Consider the following 24,058-nt stretch of genomic DNA (forward strand, 5'->3'; position numbering starts at 1 on the left):
AAAGCTTTCCATAGATATTAGGCTGGATTTACACCAGTGCTCACTTTCCATTGCAGGAGTCTGTCACCCGTTACCCTTTAAATATGAGGAGAGAAAAGTCTTGCCAGAAGGACTTTTCTCTCTTCATTTTTCAGGTGGAAACTGGACGGAAAGCCGGCGGACACCATTAGGATATATGGAGTCCATGGGTCTCCGCAGGTCATCGATTTTTAAGCAGATTGGGTTTAGGTTTTTTAGGTCCCCAAGCGGACCCAAAGAACAGAATCCTGAGTGTAGGTGGGAACCTAGTGTAAGAGATGTATCAGCAGAGCCTTCTCATTGCAGGTTCAGCCAAACTAATGTGTACAGGGGCCTTCCTACTATCCTGTACATGGAGGAACAAATAAAAAGATCCAGCAATCCAATTTTCTGAAATTAAAACTTAGCTTTTATTTACATGTTGTATGAGATAACGAGCATCAATAAAAATATGTATCAAAATATGACTACATTATACCACAGGATTTCCACCAGAACCGTGAGTAGGCTGTATACTGTTTATTTCTATTCATACCATCCTGCAACAGTAGATGTCAACAGCCACTCCTTTTGTTCTTGGAGATAAGCCAGTGGCAAGCTCTTCTTTGTCCCTCTACCTGATCAAGAAAGCAGTGCTTAGCCAATCATGGCTGAAATAGTTGACAGATATCTGAAGTAGATGGTCTTCTTAAAACTTAGATTTGACCAAGCATTTACATTTCTGTAACTCACATATGTGTATGAGTACAAGTCATCAGCAATTGATATTATAGTTTGCTCTTGGGATGCGCCAAATCACTGGCGTAGCCATACAGGTTGCAGTAGACAAAGCTGTGACTGACGCAGAAGCCAAGGGGGCCTACAGGCTACCCTCAATATACTAGTTGGATAAACTCCTTTGATTTCCTTTCTGATTTCCTTAGGTGGCTGGAACCCTCTGAGTTGGAGTGAGGAAATTTATGATTCAAGACCTCCCATTGTCAAAAAGGGGAAAACTAACCCTGTCATATAAAAAATAGCAGTTGGCCATGAGAATGTAGCCAAGGAAGGATTGACTGTGGGGAGGCTATGGCACAAAAAATGTCATAATGAATATGAGTGGAGCACCAACAGAGAATGGGAATGATAGAAGTTTATGTGCGTGGACATGTTTTGAACCAGAGTTAATAGCAGTGATTCCTGTTGAAAAGGATGTGGTCAGACGAGCTCACTTCTACATGTAGTTTGGGACTTCCCATCCCTAACCCCACTATGGGGCTCTATTGAAGTTTTAATGCAAAACCTCTCACAAGGCCCATACCAATTATACCCAGAACTACTACTACTAAAATTAGGTATCCAACATGTTCCAATAGAATCTAGAACAGTCATGTGCCACATATTTACAAGAACAATATCTAGTATCACTCAGAAATGGTGAGCATCAGACATTCCAACACTGAATGAGGTGAGGAACAGAATAAACACTAACTATGAGTACTAATATATGTACAAATGTAACCAACATAACTGTGATAAATTCTATAAATTCTGGAATTCTTGGAGGGAATCCAACTTGGCTAAATCCTTATCCTTCTAAGGGCCCCTCACCTTCTGTTTTTAAGAGCCTATTATGCATATAGAAATAATCTCAACAGACTTTACATTAGTTATATTTTGGCAGATACAATAATACATGTCATTCTTCCTTTTGTGTTATTCCCTTTTCTTTTTTTTTCTTTACTTTCCATTGTTTTCCTTTTAGGTGTATGCATATTGATAGGTGATAAACACTTAATAAACATATTGAAACAAAAGAGGGAATGCAAATGCTGCTAAAATTGCATCTTGCCATCCACAGCAGTTCATTGCACTTGAAAAAGGGCAAATTCGTGCCCGAAACGCGTTGTGTCCGAACTAATAATAAAAAGATTGAATTTGTCCAACGGGTGAAGCGCAGATTGTTCTTTGGTCCTTGCACTGCTAAAATTAATGGATCAGAAATGGCTGATGGTTGTAAGGATAAGGTGTGATGGAGGGACTCCAAGATGATTTTTAGTCCCAGTGCCAATGAGCCTTTGGTTTCGACTCAGACCAAGTCCATTAACAACACAGTGGGATATTTCCCTGGAGGTGAATTTGTGGCATCAATATTACATGTCCTGAGATATGCTTTTTAGAGGGCTCTGGGATTCTATATCCTGGTCCTTATTTAAGCTCCATATACATCAATAGAAGGCTTGCATGTGACTCCTCCCATATGTATGGTGGCTGAATAAGGATTAATCCCAATTTCTAAAATATATCTAAAATATATGTATATATATATATATATATATATATATATATATATATATGTATATGTAAAATAAATAAGTATATATAAAACAAATGAGCCAAGAAGACAGAGCACCTACAAATTTGCTTCATGCCAATGCCTTATGAAAGTAGAATTGCTTCAGGCATGGTTTAAGTGGAGAGTAAAGTCTATATTATTTTGTACAATCTTATAAATGAAAAAGAATGTTTGCAGCTGGCAGATTATTTTTGTTTGCTGGAAACAGAAGTATCATTTTAAGTCAACTCTGTTTATATCAAATACAGTCCTACCATCCGATAATCTATACTGACAACCTAAACTAACAAACAGCAGTAAAAAGCCAAAATCACAGTTGAAGCCTTCAAATATTTCCTTTTCCCATATATGGGTTGTGAATTGTGAGTACAGTGCGTTCAGGCCCTTGCTCAGACACAGAATGAGAAGTTCTCCAGAGAAGATAAATATATCTGGGTAATACAAATGATATGCATGCTTGCGAATTGTGGAATACGTTAATCATTTATACAGTATTCTTATCGTGATTGTGAATGCATTAGGAAGGATGGAGAACTTGACTGTTTACTTAAAGGCACCATGAAAATGTTCTCCTGTAGGACAAAGCTATTCCAGTACAAATATAGAAGAGAAGGCAGTGAAGTGCCTCTATCTGCAGATCCACTTCACAGGGAATTCCTTAACTCATGCTTATGCAAGTGCTACAAACTATTTCCACCGTCATCCTAAGAAGACAATAGTGATTTGCCTCCTTTGCAGTGTTCAATAAAGAGAAATGCACACTCATGTACACTTATCACCTGTATGGACTGAAGAGAATAGCATGAACAAAGTGCCAGAATATAAATGTAACGCTGGCAGAGTCATACCCAATTAATGTATAGAATTGGCTAAATTGCATTAAATTGAAGCCCTAGACCTGCATAGACCTAAAAAAAAAACAGAAAAAAAAACACGAACAAAATCCTAGGAATGAGTATTCCAAGTCCCCTAACCCTGAATCAGTGTGCTGCAGTGTGCCGCATCAGTGTGCCTTAGCCCTTTACCTAGCTTTCTAGGGGCGTTATATGTTTGAATATCAGCGTTTTCCATGTGGTCCTAACTCTGTACTTCCAAAATAAAGTAAGTATTTGGAGCTTATATTCTGCCCTCAGTTCTGAGGGTAAATAGATTACTTAGTAGGTTTGAAAGGCTTTGGCCCAGAGAAGAGAACTTGGAAGCTTGATCAGAACATTGATGCACAATTCTGCTGTGTAAATACAGCTTCATTTTTTAGGCCTATAGAGAGAGAACCATGAAACCTACTCTCTTGAAATGTACTAAAATGTAAGACATAAAGGGACAGGTTTATTAAAGGGGTTATCCCATCTCAAGGATCCTATCTATACTGGTAACTTATGTAAATTGAATACTTATCCTAAATATATTGCTTCAGAAATGCTGCTTTGTTTACTTGCTATGTGAACTTATTCCTCCCATGCTTTACACAGTGTTGCTATAACCACGGACCTGTAGGACAAGTGACGTCACTTACTCACTGCTCTTGTCGGCAGGACAGTTAACTCAGCTAATTGCAGTTTGCTCATAAAGTCCTGTCTGTTATCTCTCTATGTAAACATGCAGATGACTCAGAGTCCATTTTCTAGAAGCATCTGCATATTATCTGATCGGCATAAGTATTGTGATCTTTCTCAGCCCAGTTAAGCAAAAGGGAGGAGGGGGAAGAGAAATACAGGAAGTGAGAAGAAGAGACTGCAGGCAGACTTCTGAAACACTGAGATGGGAAAACCCCTTTAAGTCTACTGTTTCCTACAATAGTCTCAACAGATGACCCAACTGGGACAGCATGTACCTGAATTATCAAGAGGCTCCTGCCTCTTAACAAATCGTGAGCGCACTCTTGTGCCGAACAGTCAGGAAATGGTGTTGGCTTCCTATATAACTCATGCCAGCAAACTAACGTCAGTTATAATAAATATGATAGACCAAGGCATCCCCTCCTTGGCCTGTTTTGCTCTACGCCTTGCCCACAAACATGGAAAGTGGTGAGCGAGGCACAGAATAGGGGATGTGTCACATCTATGGCACAAGAAAGGGCTTTGTGCCAAAGATGTGTCACATTTTCACCCATCTACGCCAGAAAACTGGCATAGAGGCGTAGATAAGTGTCAGAAGAAGGTCGAATTCTTCCCGCAACACAGTAACAAGTTCCAGAGAATGGTCTATGTGACTGCTAAAGGATAGATGGTCACCAGCTCACATTAGACTTATTCACATGTTGTCACCTAATAAAAACAATGCATGCAGCCAGCATTTGTGTTACAGTTGATGAGAAAACATTGGAAGTACAAGATGTACCACTAGCTCCATTAACTAATGTTTTATTACACTTTAGGTGAAGGATTTATTTGTCTCCAATGACATAGATGATATCAATCTGTTATTCAATGATATAACATCTCTTAGTGATGAAAGTTGAGATTTTGAAGAGAGCAAATATTTGGGAGGATTCAGATGTGTAAGGGTGTGAAGCCGAATCTCTGTGTATATCTAAAAACATAGTCTGCCTTCATCCCCTCATTCTTATGTGATATCCCAGGCATCACAATGTCCTTTATCATAACTACTACAAAAAGTACAGTTTATATGAACTTATAGACAAAACTGAAACTCCTCTACTTCATGAGGCCTGACCAACAGAACAACACTCAGGCGACAGGTGCTTGTGTCACATTTTGCTTCCTCTCACTATGTATTACAGGCCATGGAGAACAGATTGTGGGAGGAAAATGCAATTGTCAGATGCCTGAAACAGTGAAACGTATAGACCTTGTATAGCTCAAACAACCAAAACCTCCTGGGCTTGGGAGAATCTATGGTACAAATTAGTCATACAACCATGTGACCAGAAATGCATGGCCTCAAATGTGTGCTCACCAGATCTTGTGAATCAAGGCCAAATCTTCGGAGTTTATAGATCACAACTAATTTTCAAGGTACTGTAATCCTATGGTGATCCCTGCAAAGAGCAGAAGGTAGCTGCTTATGTTTAATTGAAGAATTATATAATTTTACCATAAAGTTCAGAAGTATCACATAGAAATACATTATTTTTATTACTGTGGACTACAATACAGGGCCATCACAAAGAAAGTATACTGCATGCTATATGTTTATAGCATTTTGCCTAATGCTACCGTGCCATAAGTCAGATTTATGCTCCTAACGTATGCTCCAACATACTGCAGCTATGTGATGTGAACAGAGCCTAAGGCCAGTGTCCCAGTTTGCCAAAATGCAGCACTTCGGCCACGGTGCTAATGCCGCTGCAAAAAGTGCTGCGTTTCACATTACCTGCAAAGTGGATGGGTTTCTGGCTAATTCCATCCACACTTTGCAGAAAAAAACCCACAGCGGAAATGCAAATCACAGCTTGTCAACCTATGGAAATTCTGGCATTTTGCATATAAGTATAAGAGAAGAATAAATTATCTGTGAAAAACACTGCAGAAAAAGACCTTATCCTAATATTCCTGATAAATATTACAATGGTTTTGAAGATAGTAACACTGTTTATTTATGAAAAATGAACTGATGCCCTATGACAATCCTAAATGCTTGTTAAGAAAAGACCTAAGTTCAACCTTTCATACAGTACTTACAAATCTCAGAGGAAGGAATCAACACATTTTACTATACAGCAGGGAATTTCATTTCTGACCCCTACAGGAAGTCAGGCAGATCTACATTAATAGCAGAACCATGTATTATATTATATTGTGTATATAAAGATATATCTTAAAGCAGTTGTCCAGGTATTAGAGCAACCATTGTAGAGGCCCTGGGAGGTGTAAAAAAAAAAAAAAAAAAGCAATCTCAACGCGGTCGTACGCTTGGGCCTGGATAATGTAATCATTCCTCCCAACCATCCGGGATTCCGGGTCAACATATCTGTGTCTGGAGAGGATGCAGAAAAGTTGAATACAATGGTGAAGCAGGGTGTCACTAGTCCCTCTCCATCTATTGGTCACATGGGGCACAGAATTTTTACCATCCAAGCACCAGCATACACCGGGGCAGATGAGTAAGCTTTTATCTTTTTTTTTTTTTACATATATTTTTTACACCTCTCTCATAATCCACATGGGTTGGTCCAATTCTTTAGAATTTGTGAATAAGGTGGGGAAATCTCCAGTAGTAAAAAAAAAAATCTAATGTATGCCACTTCAACTAAGACCAAAAAATCACTTTTTAAGTCTCTTTGTAGATAGAGGCCTATGAATATGTTCAACACATTTATGTAATGTGATCTGAACATAGATTTACAATAAGTTCATACTAGTGTCAGGCTTTCCATTGGTGGACCAGAACAACAGACAGATGGATCACTTACCTACAGAGTTCAGTGGACTCCATTGACTATAATGGGGTTCATCAGGTGTCCATTGTTTTTAAACTGAAAGCATTAGACCAATTTGTGTGTAGGACCTTCTCAGCTGCTGATTTAAAGCAGACCCTGCACCACAGTGTGCATGTAGCCTGAAACAGCAGCAGGATCAAGGTGCTGATATGTGCATAGTGTGCATTAGTGGAATGTGATGGATATATATATAATCTTTTTTACACTATAAGGCATACAATACAAATCCTAGATGCTGTAGGTAAATCATTTGCACTAGATTTCAGACATGTTTCAATACGTAGTTAACTACAGCAGTAATAATGCTGATGGAAAGCAGGTACAGATATGTTTTTATCTTTCATTGCTCAGTTTTAGCATTATGATTGTATCCATGCTCTATGATGACAATTGGTTTCCAGGTAATTGTCAGTGATTCCAGTGCCCCTGGGTGATCTGTATTCTGTAACCTTTATTTATTTCTATATTACCTAATTCCTTTATGACCTATAATTATCCTTCTGATGCTACTGATCATATCATGGCCCATCCTTGTCTGTGAATTGTGCAATTTGGAGCTCTTTTATGTAATCTCTTCCTAGTAGAGCTGTATTATATAGCAATTCATAAAGATGATAGATAGATAGATAGATAGATAGATAGATAGATAGATAGATAGATAGGATTGATAGATAGATATGATTGATAGATGATAGATATGATAGATAGATATGATAGATAGATAGATAGATATTATAGATAGATAGATAGATAGATAGATAGTGTTAGGGAACCCTGGAACGGGGACACAAGAGACAGTGAGCCCTAAGCTTATGCCCCCCGCTCTCCCTTCCTATTGCCAGGCCCTATCCTACGTAATAGGCGGCAACCACGAAGACGTTCCCTCCCTGAGTATGTGACACACAAAACGCAGACAAGACGAACAACAACAATGGGAAGTCAACTTAGCCAAGGGTCAGTAACAGTCGGGCAATACAGTACCAAATCGGAGTCCAAAAAGAGAAGTCAGTGAGGAAAGCCAAAGGTCAAGTATAATAGAGCAATCAGAACAGAGACAGTAAGAGCAAGTATACGCACGGCAATAACAAGCACTGGTGTGACTGGGAGCCAAGGCTATATAGGGAGGAAGAACCCGCCCATGGAGTTGGACAGGACGGCAGGCTGTCAATCACAGGGCAAGGCCAGATTAACCATTAGAGGATCAGAACCAACTGAAGGTGAAGGAGATGGGTGTGGTGGGAAATCAATTACCAAAGAAAAGGCATAGGGCAGTGTTCAGACAGTGCAAAGAGAAACCAACAGAATAAATTACAACCGAACACATCTCCTGCACCGCAGCGTGCGGCCGGATGATGACGCCAACGCCCGGATGGGCAAAGATGTTACAGATAGATAGATAGATAGATAGACAGACAGCACCAAACCTGTACGTAGGCTGTATCTGGTATTGTAGTTTAGCTCTATAGGTGACTAGGGCTGAGTTACACTATCAGACACAATTTTGTGATGTGTGTATTTCTATTCCTCTGTTTCAGGATCTGTAGGAGAAAAGCTTTCCTAGGGGTCTTGATGCTTTTACCTCCTGCAAGGGATAAGGAAGCCACAGGAGTAAAATGTTCCAGGTTCTTCATCCTGCACTTCATGTAGACTGTTATATTGTATTTTACAGAATGTCTCTTCCCTTTATGATTAAACGTATGCATAGTGTATGTTTGTAAACATATTACTGTGTTCATTCAGTGCATTTGACTTGGGATGATAATGGCATTTCATACCGGATATCTGTAGAAGTAGTTGAGATTGACATCTTTCCGAGCAGTAGTCCGCCAGTGATCAGATCGTTCCCTCTCAGTAAACAAGCAGCACTTCACCCTGGTTACATTCCACAACCAGATGTGAAGCATTGAATAATCTCCTTCCAGCAACATGGAATCCATGCACAGCTGTTCCCAATATACCTCGGAAAAAAGAGACTTCATATTGCACTATTTATAAGTATGAACATCAATGCAGTGTCACTACTTATCAAATTCAGAGTAGTGATAATTCCTTTCATCTGGAATAATCCAGAAAGTCTAATATGTAACACTTTTTTCTAGTGCAGAAATACAATTTAAGGCTAAGGCTCCACGTTGCGGAAACGCAGCTTATTTTGTTGTAGATTTTGCTGCGTTTTTTTGAGCCAAAACCGAGAAAGTCTACTATAGGAATGGGAATGTAGGAAGTACCTACACTTCTCCCTTCTGCTCAATCCACTCCTGGTTTTGGCTCAAAAAAAGCGCAACAAAATCCGCAACAAAGAAAGCTGTGTTTCCGCAACGTGAGGCCTTAACCTTATGTGGCATTTTCCAGAAGACCACTAAGGATTTTGTATCTACAAATACAACATTTGAACGCTCATTTTTTACAAGAAGTTCCATTTTGGAGGGGATCACCGCCCAAGGAGAGATCCGGGGCTGGAGATCTATTGTCATGACATTCGGGAGTATATTGAAGCTTCTAGGCTTGTCTGGCATATATTTGTATTACAGGTTTCTCTATGCCCTGCAATGCATTCTATTAGTGATGAGACCCCCTGAGGATCAAGACCCTTTAGAGAGTCTAAAATTACAATAAAAAAAAATAAATTCAAATCCATACACAGAAATATAAAAATGCTATGGGTGTGAGAATATTGCAACATTTTTTAAAAAATTTTTAAGAGGTAAAAAAGTACAATTTGAAGTACAAATCAGTACAAAATCAGGAATGTTGGTTCGTTATCAAGAGTTCAGAAGATATATATCTGGTAATCCAATGATTTTAGTCCTAAAAGAATGAGCAACACATGAGGTTCTAGTATATAAGTGTGATTTCTTTTATTTTTTACTTTTTTTCATATTTCATTGCAGTTACATTAACAATCTAAGGGAAATTCTTTAGATAAAGATGTCACAAAATAGGACTTTCTTGCTGTTGTTTTCTTAATTTCAGTGGAAGTTAATCCTAAAAGTAAATAAAAAAAAGAATTAGAGACACATTTATACAGCTGTAGACCAGTAAAAATCCATTTGCTTGTGAAAATTGACTTACGGTACGTAAAATATAAAAAACACCTTAAAATAGTTAATCAATAACATTGTGTACATCCTTAGACTTCCATGACAAGCGCCAACATATTCCAAAGCACTTTTACTTAAGTAGACAATGTCAGACATTACAGTGTAGCTAAATGATCTCTAACAATAGGAATGAGGATCCTGCTCACAGGAGCTTACAATCTATGAAGACCAATGTAAATATACATTATTATGTATATCCAATGTAAGCAATACTACTATGTCTAATTTAAAACAATCCCATTCTGTTATCAGAAATTTGGATCAAAGTTGGTAAAACCACATCATTTCTGTAAAGTTTCCACAAGTGGTGTGCTAATGTGTTAGGGTAAGTTCACACAGAGGTTTTTGGTCAGGATTTTGAAGCTGTATCCTGTATATTGATTTCAGTGGGAGCCGGTCAATTCTTTTTTCTGGGAGCCGTTTGTTCTGGCTCTCAGAAAAAGAAGCGAGATGCTCATTCTTTCAGGCGGAGTCGCCTCGCAACATCCGCTTGAAGACGCTCCCGACTAGGGCCATTCATTTGGGCCTAATCCGAAGTGGAGTGCGCGACTAGATGCTTGTGCACTGCACCGGCATCCAGTCACAGCTATCTGTATTTTGGACCGGAATCTGAGGCGGCCTCGTCTCAGGTTCTGGTCCAAAAAACCCTGTGTGAACTAATCCTTAGATCCCTGCTATTTTACTGACTTCCTTCTACATTTGCGATCACCATGATAATGTGTTAGAGCCCTGGTATTTTACAGACATTCTTGTACATGGAGGCACATTCTTTACATCTATAAAGACAATTTCCTGTGCTTCTTTAATTAGCTCGCTATTTTGGGATGTCAAAGATATAAACATATCAAGATCTGTACTTTTCAATTACTCATCTGCTCTTGGGAATAGGACATTTCTGCTTTCCTCCATACTGTTTGTAAATTAATTTTATGGTATTGTCACCTTTGTCTTTTCCTTAGAAGATAGATTAGTGTAGAGATATGACTCCTCAATAGTCTGTTTACAAGTGACTTTGTGTGACATTTCTCATATCTAGTTTTCTTAGGTTGTTTGATAATGTAATGACAAGAAAACTGCAAATTCAATCGTCCTCCTGTAACAACCTTGAAAAATCCATACCCATATTAGTAAGGCCACATTACATAAAGTTCCCTTCTGAGATAGAAACATTAAACTAGTAATCTGTTGTGATAGGCCTTATCACAAACACATCAATTATTAGGATATGCCTGCACCAATCTATAAATAATGCTCTGTGTTTCTGGTTGAATAACTCTTACCAGCTCCTCTAATTGAGTCTTGCTTATTGGTGGCCATGGTTCTTGTGGCCTTTCTTCAACTACAGGGGGCTGTGGCTGGTTCGGCAGAATCGGTTGACCAGGTTGGTGTGTTAGGTCAGGCTTTGGTGGTTCCATAGGTTGTGTGAGTGTTGGCTGTCGATTTTCAGGGTTTGTTAAATAAGTTGGATGTAATTGTTGGGTCTGTGAGGGTGGAATTGGAAATAGTGAATGATGGCCAGTTAGAGGCACGACTGGTTGCTGAGGTATTAGCATAGGGTGGTGTGAAGGTAGTTTTGGAATTGCATGTGGATGCGGGAACTGTTGTGGCATCATTGGAGACATGGGAACCATTGGATTCTTCAGCCATCCAGACATTGGTTCATAGCCGTAAGAAGGATACTACAAAACAGAATATTATTTACTTATATATTATATAGTCCAATGATAGAAAGTCCTTGTTATTGTCTTCTAGTTACTGTTGCTTTCAGGTAAGCCTACTTGACTTACGAATAACACATACAGTATATCTACCTAAACGTTTATGTCTACCAACAAATACCTAATGGAGGCTCTTACTTTTCCATTTTCAGAAACGTTACATGCCTCTTTATTATTAGTATCTAAAATATACAGATTTTCACATTCTATTCTAAGACTTGCAGTTTATAATTGTCCACATTTATATATATATATATATATATATATATATATATATATATATATATTGGTAAAAATTGGGTAAAAGGAAGGACACTTGTATAGTCTTACCTGATTCTTCATCATGGACTGGTACCATTTTAAAGGTGTCAGTATCTACAAGGAGATGCGGCACATAGTCATGTAATGGTATTCTATCTGCTGTATTACTTTGCAGTTATACTAGATTTGCAATGAATTAGTTTGACAAGTTCCTGTAATGTCTGGTTACTTGAACATGACCGTGCTAAAAATGGCTGTGAAAAATAGATGAATAGATGATAGTCTATTTTTAACGTTTATTTGCTTCCATGCTACATCCCCTTTTTATGAACCCCTAGGAATTACTGAAAACACCAAAAACTGGCCTGCATCTATAAACTGTCATTATTCTGTAAGCAACTGTGACAGCAGTTAAATATAAAGCCTTATAACATAGACAAGATTTTAGAGAAGACATAGGTGCAGTCACTAATATCATGAGATATTATACTGTCTGTATCTAAAGGTTGTCTTAAACACTAAACATAAAAAAATGCACAAAAATAAAAAAATTCCCATCACTTCTCTTCATTTTCTATTCTCTTTTGATCCTAATGTCTTTTATATTACAAGTAAAACTGGGAAATGAGATCAGCCATGTCAACCTTCCTTACTATTTTATGTCTAATCTAAGGCCTCGTTCATATCTGCGTCGGTAATCCGTTCGGGGGAGTCTGCATGGGGACCCCCCGAACGGACTACTGAACACATTTGCAAGTGGTGTGCAGTGAAAGCACACAGATCTCCGTAGACTATAATGGGGTCCGTGTGCTTGCCTGGGGGAACATGCGGACAGGAAAGTACTTCATAATCTACTTTCCTGTCCGCATGACTCGTGCAGAGCTCTTGCGGCAAGCACACGGACCCCATTATAGTCTATGGGGTCTGAGTGCTTTCACTGCACACTGTTTACAGATGCATTCAGTAGTCTGTTCAGGGGGTCCCCATGCAGACTCCCCAAACGGATTACCAAACGCAGATGTGAATGAGGAGTAAGACAACTGTCTGGAGCAGGAGCCACCCTTCTCTGCTCTGTCTGCAGTATGGCTAAAGCACTAAGTCCCATGCTGTATCTAAACCCTATCCATTTAGTTACTCCACAGCTAAAAATGGAACAGATCCACAGAAAATTAAGCTCTATGCACTCTGCATGATTTGGGTCTTAAAAACATGCAAAGATGGGGAATAAGATCATCCTATTTCCTTGTATCTTTCAGTTCTAGGTTTAATGTTTCTTTTAGAAGGAATAAAGTTCATTTGTATAGGAGGATGGTTTGGGGCAATTGTGCAAAGGGTCTAATTTCTCTTAATTTCCTAACTGAATGCGATGACTGATTAATTAGACTGATGAAATCTCCCAAATGGTCGCAGTTAGAAAGATGTTGTTGATATTCATAATTACATACCCAAAGGGGAAAACAATTTTCTGTGATTAGATTAATTGAGGTATTTTATCAAATCTGTTTTTAATCTGTTAAAATACACAAAATCATACATACTCATCACTCAAGATCATCAAAATCAGTAGGAAACTAATACACTATAATTATTGTGAATGTATGATCTCTATGGTCACTGTGTTGTGACGTCAGACAGAAGGGATGAGCTCTACTGATTTGTACACAGCGTTTTCCTACCTCATAACTGATATTGACAAATCCTGGATGCTGGGGATTAGGTGGAAGCTGAAATTAGATGTGTAAATGTTATATTAGTGATATAAAAGAGCATGATACTCATAAATACAGTGATCCTACCAGCATCATACTTTGAAACCCCTTACCTAGATTTCAGTATTTTCCTGCATTCCTCAGAAATTGCTAGCCCAATAAATCACTGTGTCTCCCCCACTTAAAAGGGAATCTGTCAGCAGAAAATTGGTCATAAACCTAATTATGTTGTAGAGGTGATTCTATAAACTTAAATATACCTTTCTTATTCAGCCCCATTTTCATATAAATCACTGTTTTATTGATATGCAAATGAGAAAAAAGTAATTTAAGCATGCCTTAGGCTAGGTTCATATATGCGCTGGGATCTCTGTCATTTGGGTCCACTAGAAGACCTGAACGCCAGAGAGCCGGACTGTCAAAACAGCAGTTATACGTGGACCCCCTTGACTACAGACTGAAGTCTATACAGGACTTTCATCTCTGCCGATTTTTGGCGGTTTCTGCGACAGAGTCTCTATCCTAGAATAAGTAGCTATGAACTTAGCCTCAGATTTATATTACAATGTCACAATGATATTCAGTGAGCTCTTTAGTACGACCCAGTCGTCTTATACAAGTATCTAAAATAACATTTTAGAAAATTGTAAGAGTTTAGATTTACACAAATAAAAATATTTCTTGAAACCAAATATTTTACATTATTAAAAAAAAAAATACTCTATATATATAGAGTTATATTTATTAATTTTATAGTATCATTTCAACTTACTGGAAGGGAAAAGGTAGCTCCTAGGAGTGAGGTGAACATAATCCATGACTTCATAATGTCGGAAGACTACTGTAATCCTGTAAGGGGTGATTCAGATAGTGTTAATGTATTTTCTAGACTAATACTACACATTTTTATTATCAATGGTCAACACCCAATTTCCACCTTACTGTACCTTTATCTTATCGTTTCCCCTATTTACTATTCTGTAGGTCATTAAATACTGCATGGTAATATGTTTTCTTAGTTCTCCTTTAATCTCAGACACAATTTCTTATCACCTTCACATAGCTATAGCAATGAAAGAGAAATTAACAAACATGTTTTCTTAGATCAAGTAATTCCAATTAAAATGTAATTTCAGCACATATTTAAGTAGTCGGCTGAAGCCGATGATTGTGATTGGTTCGGCTAATATGCATAGGGACCTTCTAGTTTTCTCCCAATGTCAGATGTGGAGGGAGATAAGGATCAGGTAGTTGGACTTCAACTTCTTACTCCATTTATTCTTGGGAAGATGAACTGTTGCCAGAAAATTCTGGCACAGCTTTCTGCCTCTCTCTTTATGCAAAACACATGCACCACGCGGCAGAGATGAGCGTGTATGTATGTGGAGGAAATTACAGAGATAGTTGAAGTGTACAATCTGTTTTGAGATCTTTCACTAACACCCCCATCATTCATAAAGGGGACAAGTTTGTTATTCCTTTAATTGCCATATGTCATAAAACTTACCAGCTTTGCCAGTCTTACCAAAATTGTCAGATTCTTGAGGGGTTTTTGATTTATGTTGTTAATCACAATGCAAAATGTGTAACACAGCCACTGTACCATTTATTGTTGTATTGTTATGTGGTTTTCAAGCCCTCTAAGGGTAAGTTCACACACGTTTTTTGGTCAGGATTTTGAGGCCGTATCCGCCTCAAAATCCTGACCAAAAAGACGGCTTCTTCCATTGAAATCAATGGGAGCCGGTCAGTTCTTTTTTCCGGGAGAAGCGAGATGCTCGTTCCTTCAGGCGGAGTCGCCTCACTCTCGACTAGGCCCATTCATTTGGGCCTAATCCGGAGCGGAGTGCGTGACTGGATGCCGGTGCAGTGCACTGGCATCCAATCGCAGCTACCCATATTTTGGGCTGAAACCTGAGGCGGCTACCGCCTCAGGTTCCGATCCAAAGAACCCTGTGTGAACGTACCCTTAGGCACTGGTGCCAGGGTGTGACTTCTACAATTACACCTCCTATAGCTATTACCCTGGTTGTGATTCCATGGTAAGTTACTGTCTTACAGTTTTTAGGGTATACTGTATGTGCAGTCTAGATAGAAAGTATTTGCTATACATAGGAAGTAGAGCATCATATAGCATTAATATATCACTTAGTAACCATTGTATAGAATAAGAAGCCTGTGCATCTTCCAAATGTGACTGTGAAATGTCTCCTGCTAAATTTGGGATGAACCTTTGTATACGTTTGCATATACTTGTATTTTTTTATACATAAATCAGACATTAGTTGTGCTTCTATGACAATGATGGTTACATTGCCTATTATACAGAGTTTCGATGTGAACCTTCGCTTCCTTAGGGATCAGATTGCACTCATCAGGCCTGCGGCATGGGGCAGGCGTAGACACATCACTTACATGTCACTGACTTGTTTATCTATTGTCTATATTTTTCCTGAGAAGTGGGATGGATCCCAGCTCATTTGTTCTATGAATGATCAGTGTACGGTAGTTCTCCATACATTACCATGGAGAGGACATCTGAACCTGTGTGCTTCACACAAACTCGCAGCTGTAAATTGTTTTTCCACTTATCTGAGTAATTCAGAAGAATCTGGCAGTCACAGGGTACATACAGTGGTACAAACACCATTGCTTATTGTTTCATATTATAGGTCTCACAAAGCACCTGCACATCTATGCACGTGCACAATGTTAACCGGTGCAGCTTGTGTGGCTGCTCGTGATGCAGGCATGTGGAAAAGAGTGGGTGGTGAAGTGTGCTGGAGAAAGCAATGCGTTGAGGCGAAATATAAACACAGTCATCGCTCATAGGCACGTGCAATACTGTTTTCTGCCATGTTTTTCAATGCTGCGATACCAAACTGTATAATTTCTGTTGTTAGCTAGTGTACAGACAGATACCACACTCAAGTATTGTAGAGTATGTACTGTATATTGCTAGATGTGTGCTGGTTTACACTTTCTACGCAGAAGGATAAACACATCACTAAACATAATTAATAAAATCAAACATAATAAACATCAACTATATTTATATAAGTAAAGATAACAAAGTGTATCCAAGGTGAGGATTCACTTGCATTATAGCCCTTTAATGACTGTTACCCTATCAGAAGTGTATCCAGAAACTTCTAGACCTTCATTTATTATGTTTTCATGGGGCGTTCAAAATCTGTAACTTACCCCGTGTGCTTTGTATAATACTGGTGTCAGTAATAATGCTTGGACACCTAAACCTATAGCCCCTCCCCCCCATAGCTAAAAAAAATTGACTGTAACAGGGCTGGACCTTTTAGGTCTCAAGTCCTTATTATTTGTATGTGAGCAAGATCAAACAGGTAATGGACCCTATTTGTTTACCGGTCCTCGCTTCTACTCACGGATGCCGACGTTTCACCTTCTGTGGAGGCGGCTGTGAGCAGGAGCCGGGATCGGTAAGTGAGGGATCAGGCCCTCGAACCCCCAAAACACCTCTATCATTATATTCAGTGGCTTCTTTTCAGATCCCAGAGTATAATGATCGGAGGGCTGGGAGAGGTTAGGGAACATAAAAAACTCTGTTACTTATCTCTCCTGGGCTCTGGAAGGTTTGGGACCTACTTGGTGATGTCACACACCTCACGTAACCCAGGCCTATGTCATTATGCGTCGCAATGCTGGTCTGGGTCAGAAGACGGCCATTAAAGATGGCCGAAATCAGCGGTGAGTGCATCGGAGTCAGGGACAGATAAGTAACAGTGTTTCTTATGTTTGTATCCTCACCTGGATCTCCAATTATTATACTCTGGGGCACATGTCAAATGTTCCCCTTGGGGCCCCGCCATTCCCAGTTACGCCACTGGCTCCTGGTGCACTACATTTGTCTTCCTGGTGCACAAGATACCTCTCACAGATCCTGCACTGATCTCAACTCCTAACAACCATTTGGGAGAATCTGCATTTATTTTTGGGCCTGCATTTCCTTATGTGTCTAGCCTGAAGTCTATACAGTAAGGTCTGGTCTTACTTCTGAATAATCAGCTGGGGTCAAAAAGCCTGGCGTAAAGTCTGTTTAAAGAGACACTAAACCATGAAAACCAAGAATAAAAACAAAAATATGCACAATATGGTTCATCTCTAGTTATGTTTGCAGGATTAACCCTTAAACTGCAGCTCTGAGCAGACATAGATTGGGCAGACATTACAACACTGGGAGGCGTGCTATCTTCTGGGTGGCTATGGTGGATAACTATATGTAAAAAAAAGCTGTGAATGAGCATGGAGTATTAAGAGAATAACTTAACATTATTAAGAATTTTAGAAATGGCATTAATATTGCAGTAGAGAACAATGTGGTTTACAATTATTTTAATTCACAGCATGTCGTATTCATTGAAGACAAATTGCAATGTAATTTTCCATAGAAAAACTACCAGAAGATTTTCTAGAATTGTACCACTGATCTCAGCACAACCAAGTTACTGCTGGCACATGTAAACTTGGCCTTAAATAACTTAAGAGTATACTAGTTATTAAAATCCTCATTACGCAGTGTGTGCCATCAGCCATGTATGGTATGAAATCTGATAGAAAGATACAAGTGTCACAGCGCTGCTCTCTGTAGGAATCAAGTCATTTTCTAACTTTTATGACAGCCGGATCTACTCTATGGCATGCAAGGCAGAAAACACACTGGCAGACTTGAGTTCCTTTTGGTTGTTTTCCAGACCTCCCCATTGTTATTGGGCACAGTGAATAAAAAGCCTGCTGTCGTCTAGTGCTATATATATTCTTTAGAGATTGAAAATGTCATGTATTTCTGGGAAAGAATCATTTTTACTAGTCTATGAGCTGATAGACTTACAGTGCCAGAAAACTGGTGGCAATATTAGCAACCGCCTAAACACTTTGTATGACTGATTTTCGTATTTAGGTTCTTATAGTAATAAAAAAATGATTGATATAAGCACCACTAAATATCGTTCTGCAGAGGAATATACACTCACCGGCCACTTTATTAGGTACACCTGTCCAACTGCTCGTTAACACTTAATTTCTAATCAGCCAATCACATGGCGGCAACTCAGTGCATTTAGGCATGTAGACATGGTCAAGACAATCTCCTGCAGTTCAAACCGAGCATCAGTATGGGGAAGAAAGGTGATTTGAGTGCCTTTGAACGTGGCATGGTTGTTGGTGCCAGAAGGGCTGGTCTGAGTATTTCAGAAACTGCTGATCTACTGGGATTTTCACGCACAACCATCTCTAGGGTTTACAGAGAATGGTCCAAAAAAGAAAAAACACCCAGTGAGCGGCAGTTCTGTGGGCGGAAATGCGTTGTTGATGCCAGAGGTCAGAGGAGAATGGCCAGACTGGTTCGAGCTGATAGAAAGGCAACAGTGACTCAAATAGCCACCCGTTACAACCAAGGTAGCCAGAAGAGCATCTCTGAATGCACAGTACGTCGAACTTTGAGGCAGATGGGCTACAGCAGCAGAAGACCACACCGGGTGCCACTCCTTTCAGCTAAGAACAGGAAACTGAGGCTACAATTTGCACAAGCTCATCGAAATTGGACAATTGAAGATTGGAAAAACGTTGCCTGGTCTGATGAGTCTCGATTTCTGCTGCGACATTCGGATGGTAGGGTCAGAATTTGCCGTCAACAACATGAAAGCATGGATCCATCCTGCCTTGTATCAACGGTTCAGGCTGGTGGTGGTGGTGTCATGGTGTGGGGAATATTTTCTTGGCACTCTTTGGGCCCCTTGGTACCAATTGAGCATCGTTGCAACGCCAAAGCCTACCTGAGAATTGTTGCTGACCATGTCCATCCCTTTATGACCACAATGTACCCAACATCTGATGGCTACTTTCAGCAGGATAATGCGCCATGTCATAAAGCTGGAATCATCTCAGACTGGTTTCTTGAACATGACAATGAGTTCACTGTACTCCAATGGCCTCCACAGTCACCAGATCTCAATTCAATAGAGCATCTTTGGGATGTGGTGGAACGGGAGATTCGCATCATGGATGTGCAGCCGACAAATCTGCGGCAACTGTGTGATGCCATCATGTCAATATGGACCAAAATCTCTGAGGAATGCTTCCAGCACCTTGTTGAATCTATGCCACGAAGAATTGAGGCAGTTCTGAAGGCAAAAGGGGGTCCAACCCGTTACTAGCATGGTGTACCTAATAAAGTGGCCGGTGAGTGTATAGTCTAATATAAAAATGTACATACTGTAAAAAAATTGCACAGTCAGTATATTGTATATGGATATGAAATGGGTTGATCAGTAGTAGTCAGACCATTGCCAATCACAAGATCAATAAGCATTGACTTTCAGCATTACTCTGCACAGTTCTGCTCCTGACCAGCCATGGCGCAGAGAGCTACAGCACATCCCCATTCAAGTGAGTGGGGTAATACTGCAAGGTCTGATTCTTTCTGAAGGGGCCTTAGCCTGTTGGGGTCTCATTGCTGGGGGAGTCGTAGTGTTCAGCCAATACAAAAGTAGGATTGTAAATTTCTCTGCAGAGTTATATTGTTATCGTGTAGTTAAAGTTGGCATTCCAATAATATGGTATCCCTGAAATGGGGCAATTGGCATGAGCTATAGGGATTGTAGGGTTATAGGTTGGACTTGATAGACTGATGTCTTTATCCAACCACATCTACTATGTAAATATGTAGCTGTTACTTCAGAGATTTCTGTATATTCTTTCCCATGACTTCAGAGATAGGGATAAAACGTTTTTATCTGATAATGGATTTAAATATTGAATTGGTATCAATTCCATGAAATGACATAAATTGTATGTGCCAGAAGTTGCTTACCTTGTTGCCTGTAGTTCATGGGGCGTTCATGAGATGTGCGAACACTAGCACAAGGGGCACAATTTAAGTCAAGCTGTCTTGTAAGACCGTCCAATCATCTTTGATCAGTATAAAGTGTCAGCAATTGTATTATCATTCTTAATGAAGAAGAAGCCTAATCCTGTTCATTGCACTTAAATATACGTCTCCTCCAGTGCGGGGATATATTATTATAAAATGCAGGCAGCAAAGTCAGCCTTCTTATACACCTAGCTATTTTCTTGGTTCTCAACATGTAGAATAATTTGATGATCACAGTTTATTTTTTTTTTATACCAAGTAAATATTAACTAAAAGGATTAGAGAATTTTACAGTGCACTGGAATACTTAACAACTGCCCATATGCCTTCCAATATTATAAGATGAAGCATTAAAATGGTATTTATCTCCAGGCTATGATACTACATATGTGCAGCCATTCTACTGCCATTTCTGATAAACCTAAATATTGTATTGTATTTGTATATTGTATATGTAAAGCAGCCCATTCATTTCTATGGGGAGCGCACGTATGTCGGCTCCCATAGAAAGCAATGGGATCTGTTTTAACGCTGCTGATTCGGAAAGTGTTACACGTTCAGAATCAGCGAGCGTATACTCCATGTGAAGGGGCCCTTAGAAATCGTCTTACAGAATTCTGCAATTAATTATTAATAAATATTTCCCTTCATTGAGGTGAGAAAATGCTTTGACAGGTTTGTGGTCAGTGACTTGTTCCTTGGCTGGAAGATTTCACAGCGTTCAGTGCTACTTTTCGCACATCGGCTATGTTGCAGGCAATGATTTTCTATCATGTGTAGTGTTGGCTTGGTCAGAGAACTGGCTTACATCAAGATTGCTGTAACGAAATGTACTTTTTGCCAAAGAATTAGGTCAAAGAATAAGAGGAATATCACTTGGGGCCATGTGCTTGCTGTAAATATGGCACTAAAATACAGCTTGCAATGTATATTAACCATCTGCTATCTACAATGTAATAATATTACTATGTAGATGTCACCTCCTAGTAGACACATTTGTAGTGGTGGATATGATGGGGTCTGTGAAACTGTGTATCTAATGATTCTGAATACACATATATCCCATATGGAGAAAAGTATTGGGACGCAGCTCTCTATCACTGAATTCAGGGGTTTCATTCATTCATTCATTCTTTACCACAGGTATATAAAATCCAGCACCTAGCCATAGAGTTCACTGAATGTCATTGTGGTACTGTAATAGGATGCCACCATTACACCAAGTCAGTTTGTGAAATTCTCCCCCTTTCCCCCCCCTAGATATTCAATGATAAACTGAGCGTAGTATTATTGAAAAATAGAAGCGCTCAGGGACCACAGCAACTCAACCACAAAGTTACGGATCATAGGGCAACTGCTGAGCGCTGAGGTGGGGCCATATAGTATTTATTACTGTTACGTTTCTTCAGCATATACACAGAAAATGTTATATATTCATACCACAGATATATTACTGAGGTATGTCTAAACATTTGTGTAGGGGCTACTGATAGTGAGTTGATAACCCTGAGACAGACAAAACTATCATAAAGTAACTTCTAATATATTCATGCACTCCTATATGCTTTCAGTGACAAGAATCTTATCCCTTGGGGGGCAACATGGTGGCACAGTGGTTAGAACTGCATCCTTGTAGCGCTGGAGTCCTGGGTTTGAATCCTGCCAAGGACAACATCTGCAAGGAGTTTGTATGTTCTCCCAATGTTTGTGTGGATTTCCTCCCATACTCCAAAGACATACTGATAAAGATGTACACAATCCACATTTAAAAACAAAACAAAAAGAATCTTGTCCCTTGGTGTCCCAGTAGAGTTTATATTTTTACAGAAGTGGCACATTAAGTATATAGGAACATGGGATTATATTAGAAATATACCGTATATATAGTACGATAGTCATCTACTACATAGATAATGATCTGTTGGCACTTGGAACAATATTACAAAATACAAAAATAGAAACAGGATATTCAAAAATGAGTCAAAGGTAAAAACTGTACAATGCTGAAAATTAACAAACCAGGGCTCTGTTCATATCTGCACTAAATATTTCCATTATTGTGCTTTACTATAGAAGCTGAACAGTGAAAATGAGTGTTGTGCTTGTAAATGACTGTATACAGTCCCCAATGGATTTAATTTATTTATTTTGCTTACTTATATAGCGCCATTACATTCCACAGTGCTTTACAGACATTCACAAGGGGTGTACGTTGCCACCATGGTTTTTCTCACAGCACTTTTTTGCTGTGGCCTGCCACGTGTGACCTTAGCCTTAAGTGGTTACTTATAAAAAAAAAAATACTTATAAAAAAAAAAAAAAAAAAAGCTGTACATATTTAGAAATTCCTAGTTTATTGGCAAGTATGTGGTTCTCGGGAACACAATAGCTATATTTAAGTATGACGTAGTAGTAACATTTCTCCTGCCGTCTGCAGTTCATGTTATACTTGGAGATAATTGTACTGTGTGAATTGGTTCCCTAGATATTTGTTGTGGTCTCTTCAACAATAATGTGTTTGGAAACTATGTCCCAAGTGTTTGAAAATAGACTTAAAATATTTTCTACAGTTTAGCAGACATTAACTATTACTTAATAAGCCCTATCATAGACATTAAAACTTTTTACAGTAGATGGGCTTAGGGAATAGAGTGACTAATTTCAACATTTCTATGTGAGTAACATGTCCACAGATAAAGGGTTTTCCAGGAATTCTAGATCCAAATTCCCAGCGATCACAGGAAATGACCAGTGACGTATGTGAGTGACATCCCATGTCCTTTCCTTTATTGTCAGCGAGGACTTCCATCAGAACAAGGCCCGGGGGGCTGCTGGAGACATGGAGGACACCAGAGTGCCAGGGATAGGGGATTTTTAATTTTTTTCTTCCTCAACCTCCTGCCAGAGATCTGGAATTCCTGTACAACCCCTTTAAGGCTAAGGTCTCATGTAGCAAGCCGCAGCAAATAAGTGCCAGCAAGTTTTTTTTTCCTGCAGAGTTTTCCTCTGTAGACTTTCTGCTTCCATTATACCTATAGGGAGATCACATGGTTTTGGAAATTGTAGTGCATCCGCTGCGTATATTTTTCTGCAATGCGGAGTCGCTAGCGGCCATACCACAGCGTTTATGCAACATAGAGCTCATGCCTAAGATGTTATTCTTTTCAGCAATAACTTTAACTCTCAAATACAGAGCATATGCAGAGCAAAATATAATGGGGCATATTTACTATACCTTGTACGCCAATTTTCTGGTGTATAAGGCATAAAAAGTTGCAATTTTTTTGCACAAACAGCACTGCTGTGTTGTTGGGTTTTTTTTCTGTGCCACCTTCTCTTTCTCAAAAAGGGAGTATGGTGAGGGTGGACAGTGGGGGAAGGGGAGAGTTTATCATCATTTACAACAGAAATATGAAGATGGGGCTCTGGGGCAATGAAGACTAGTGTTAGTAATACCAGTCTTCATAAATCTACCCCAATAGGTCTATTTAATTAAATAACATTTCCTGTATAAATAGTTTGGATATGAAAACATAGTGTAAATGGATGACTTTTTAATATAAACATTAATGTATTCATTGTCCTATATCCAGAATGATGGGACTTACCTATA

General features: G+C 39.2%; 2 protein-coding genes across 3 annotated transcripts in view; one reads left to right on the plus strand and one right to left on the minus strand.

The window, feature by feature from the left end:
• Positions 1-24,058, plus strand: part of ARHGAP6 (Rho GTPase activating protein 6) — a 227,241-nt gene that overhangs the window by 78,523 nt on the left and 124,660 nt on the right. The window lies entirely within an intron of this gene.
• On the minus strand, positions 9,732-14,376 carry AMELX (amelogenin X-linked). The gene is made up of 5 exons (XM_075266408.1): positions 14,314-14,376; positions 13,509-13,556; positions 11,902-11,946; positions 11,134-11,532; positions 9,732-9,737 (listed from the first exon to the last, which is right to left on the minus strand). Exons 1-5 carry the CDS (start codon positions 14,365-14,367, stop codon positions 9,732-9,734), a joined length of 552 nt encoding a protein of 183 aa, XP_075122509.1. The 5' UTR covers positions 14,368-14,376.

Source organism: Leptodactylus fuscus, chromosome 2 (genome assembly GCF_031893055.1).
Source record: "Leptodactylus fuscus isolate aLepFus1 chromosome 2, aLepFus1.hap2, whole genome shotgun sequence".
In the NCBI taxonomy this organism is placed as follows: domain Eukaryota; kingdom Metazoa; phylum Chordata; class Amphibia; order Anura; family Leptodactylidae; genus Leptodactylus; species Leptodactylus fuscus.

Coding starts and splice junctions, on each gene's coding strand:
- AMELX (XM_075266408.1), bottom strand. CDS start 14,367: ATGAAGTCATGGATTATGTTCACCTCACTCCTAGGAGCTACCTTTTCC. Junction 13,557..14,313: donor GAGCTACCTTTTCCCTTCCA/GTAAGTTGAAAT, acceptor ATCTAATTTCAG/CTTCCACCTAATCCCCAGCA. Junction 11,533..11,901: donor AGTCCATGATGAAGAATCAG/GTAAGACTATAC, acceptor TCTGTTTTGTAG/TATCCTTCTTACGGCTATGA.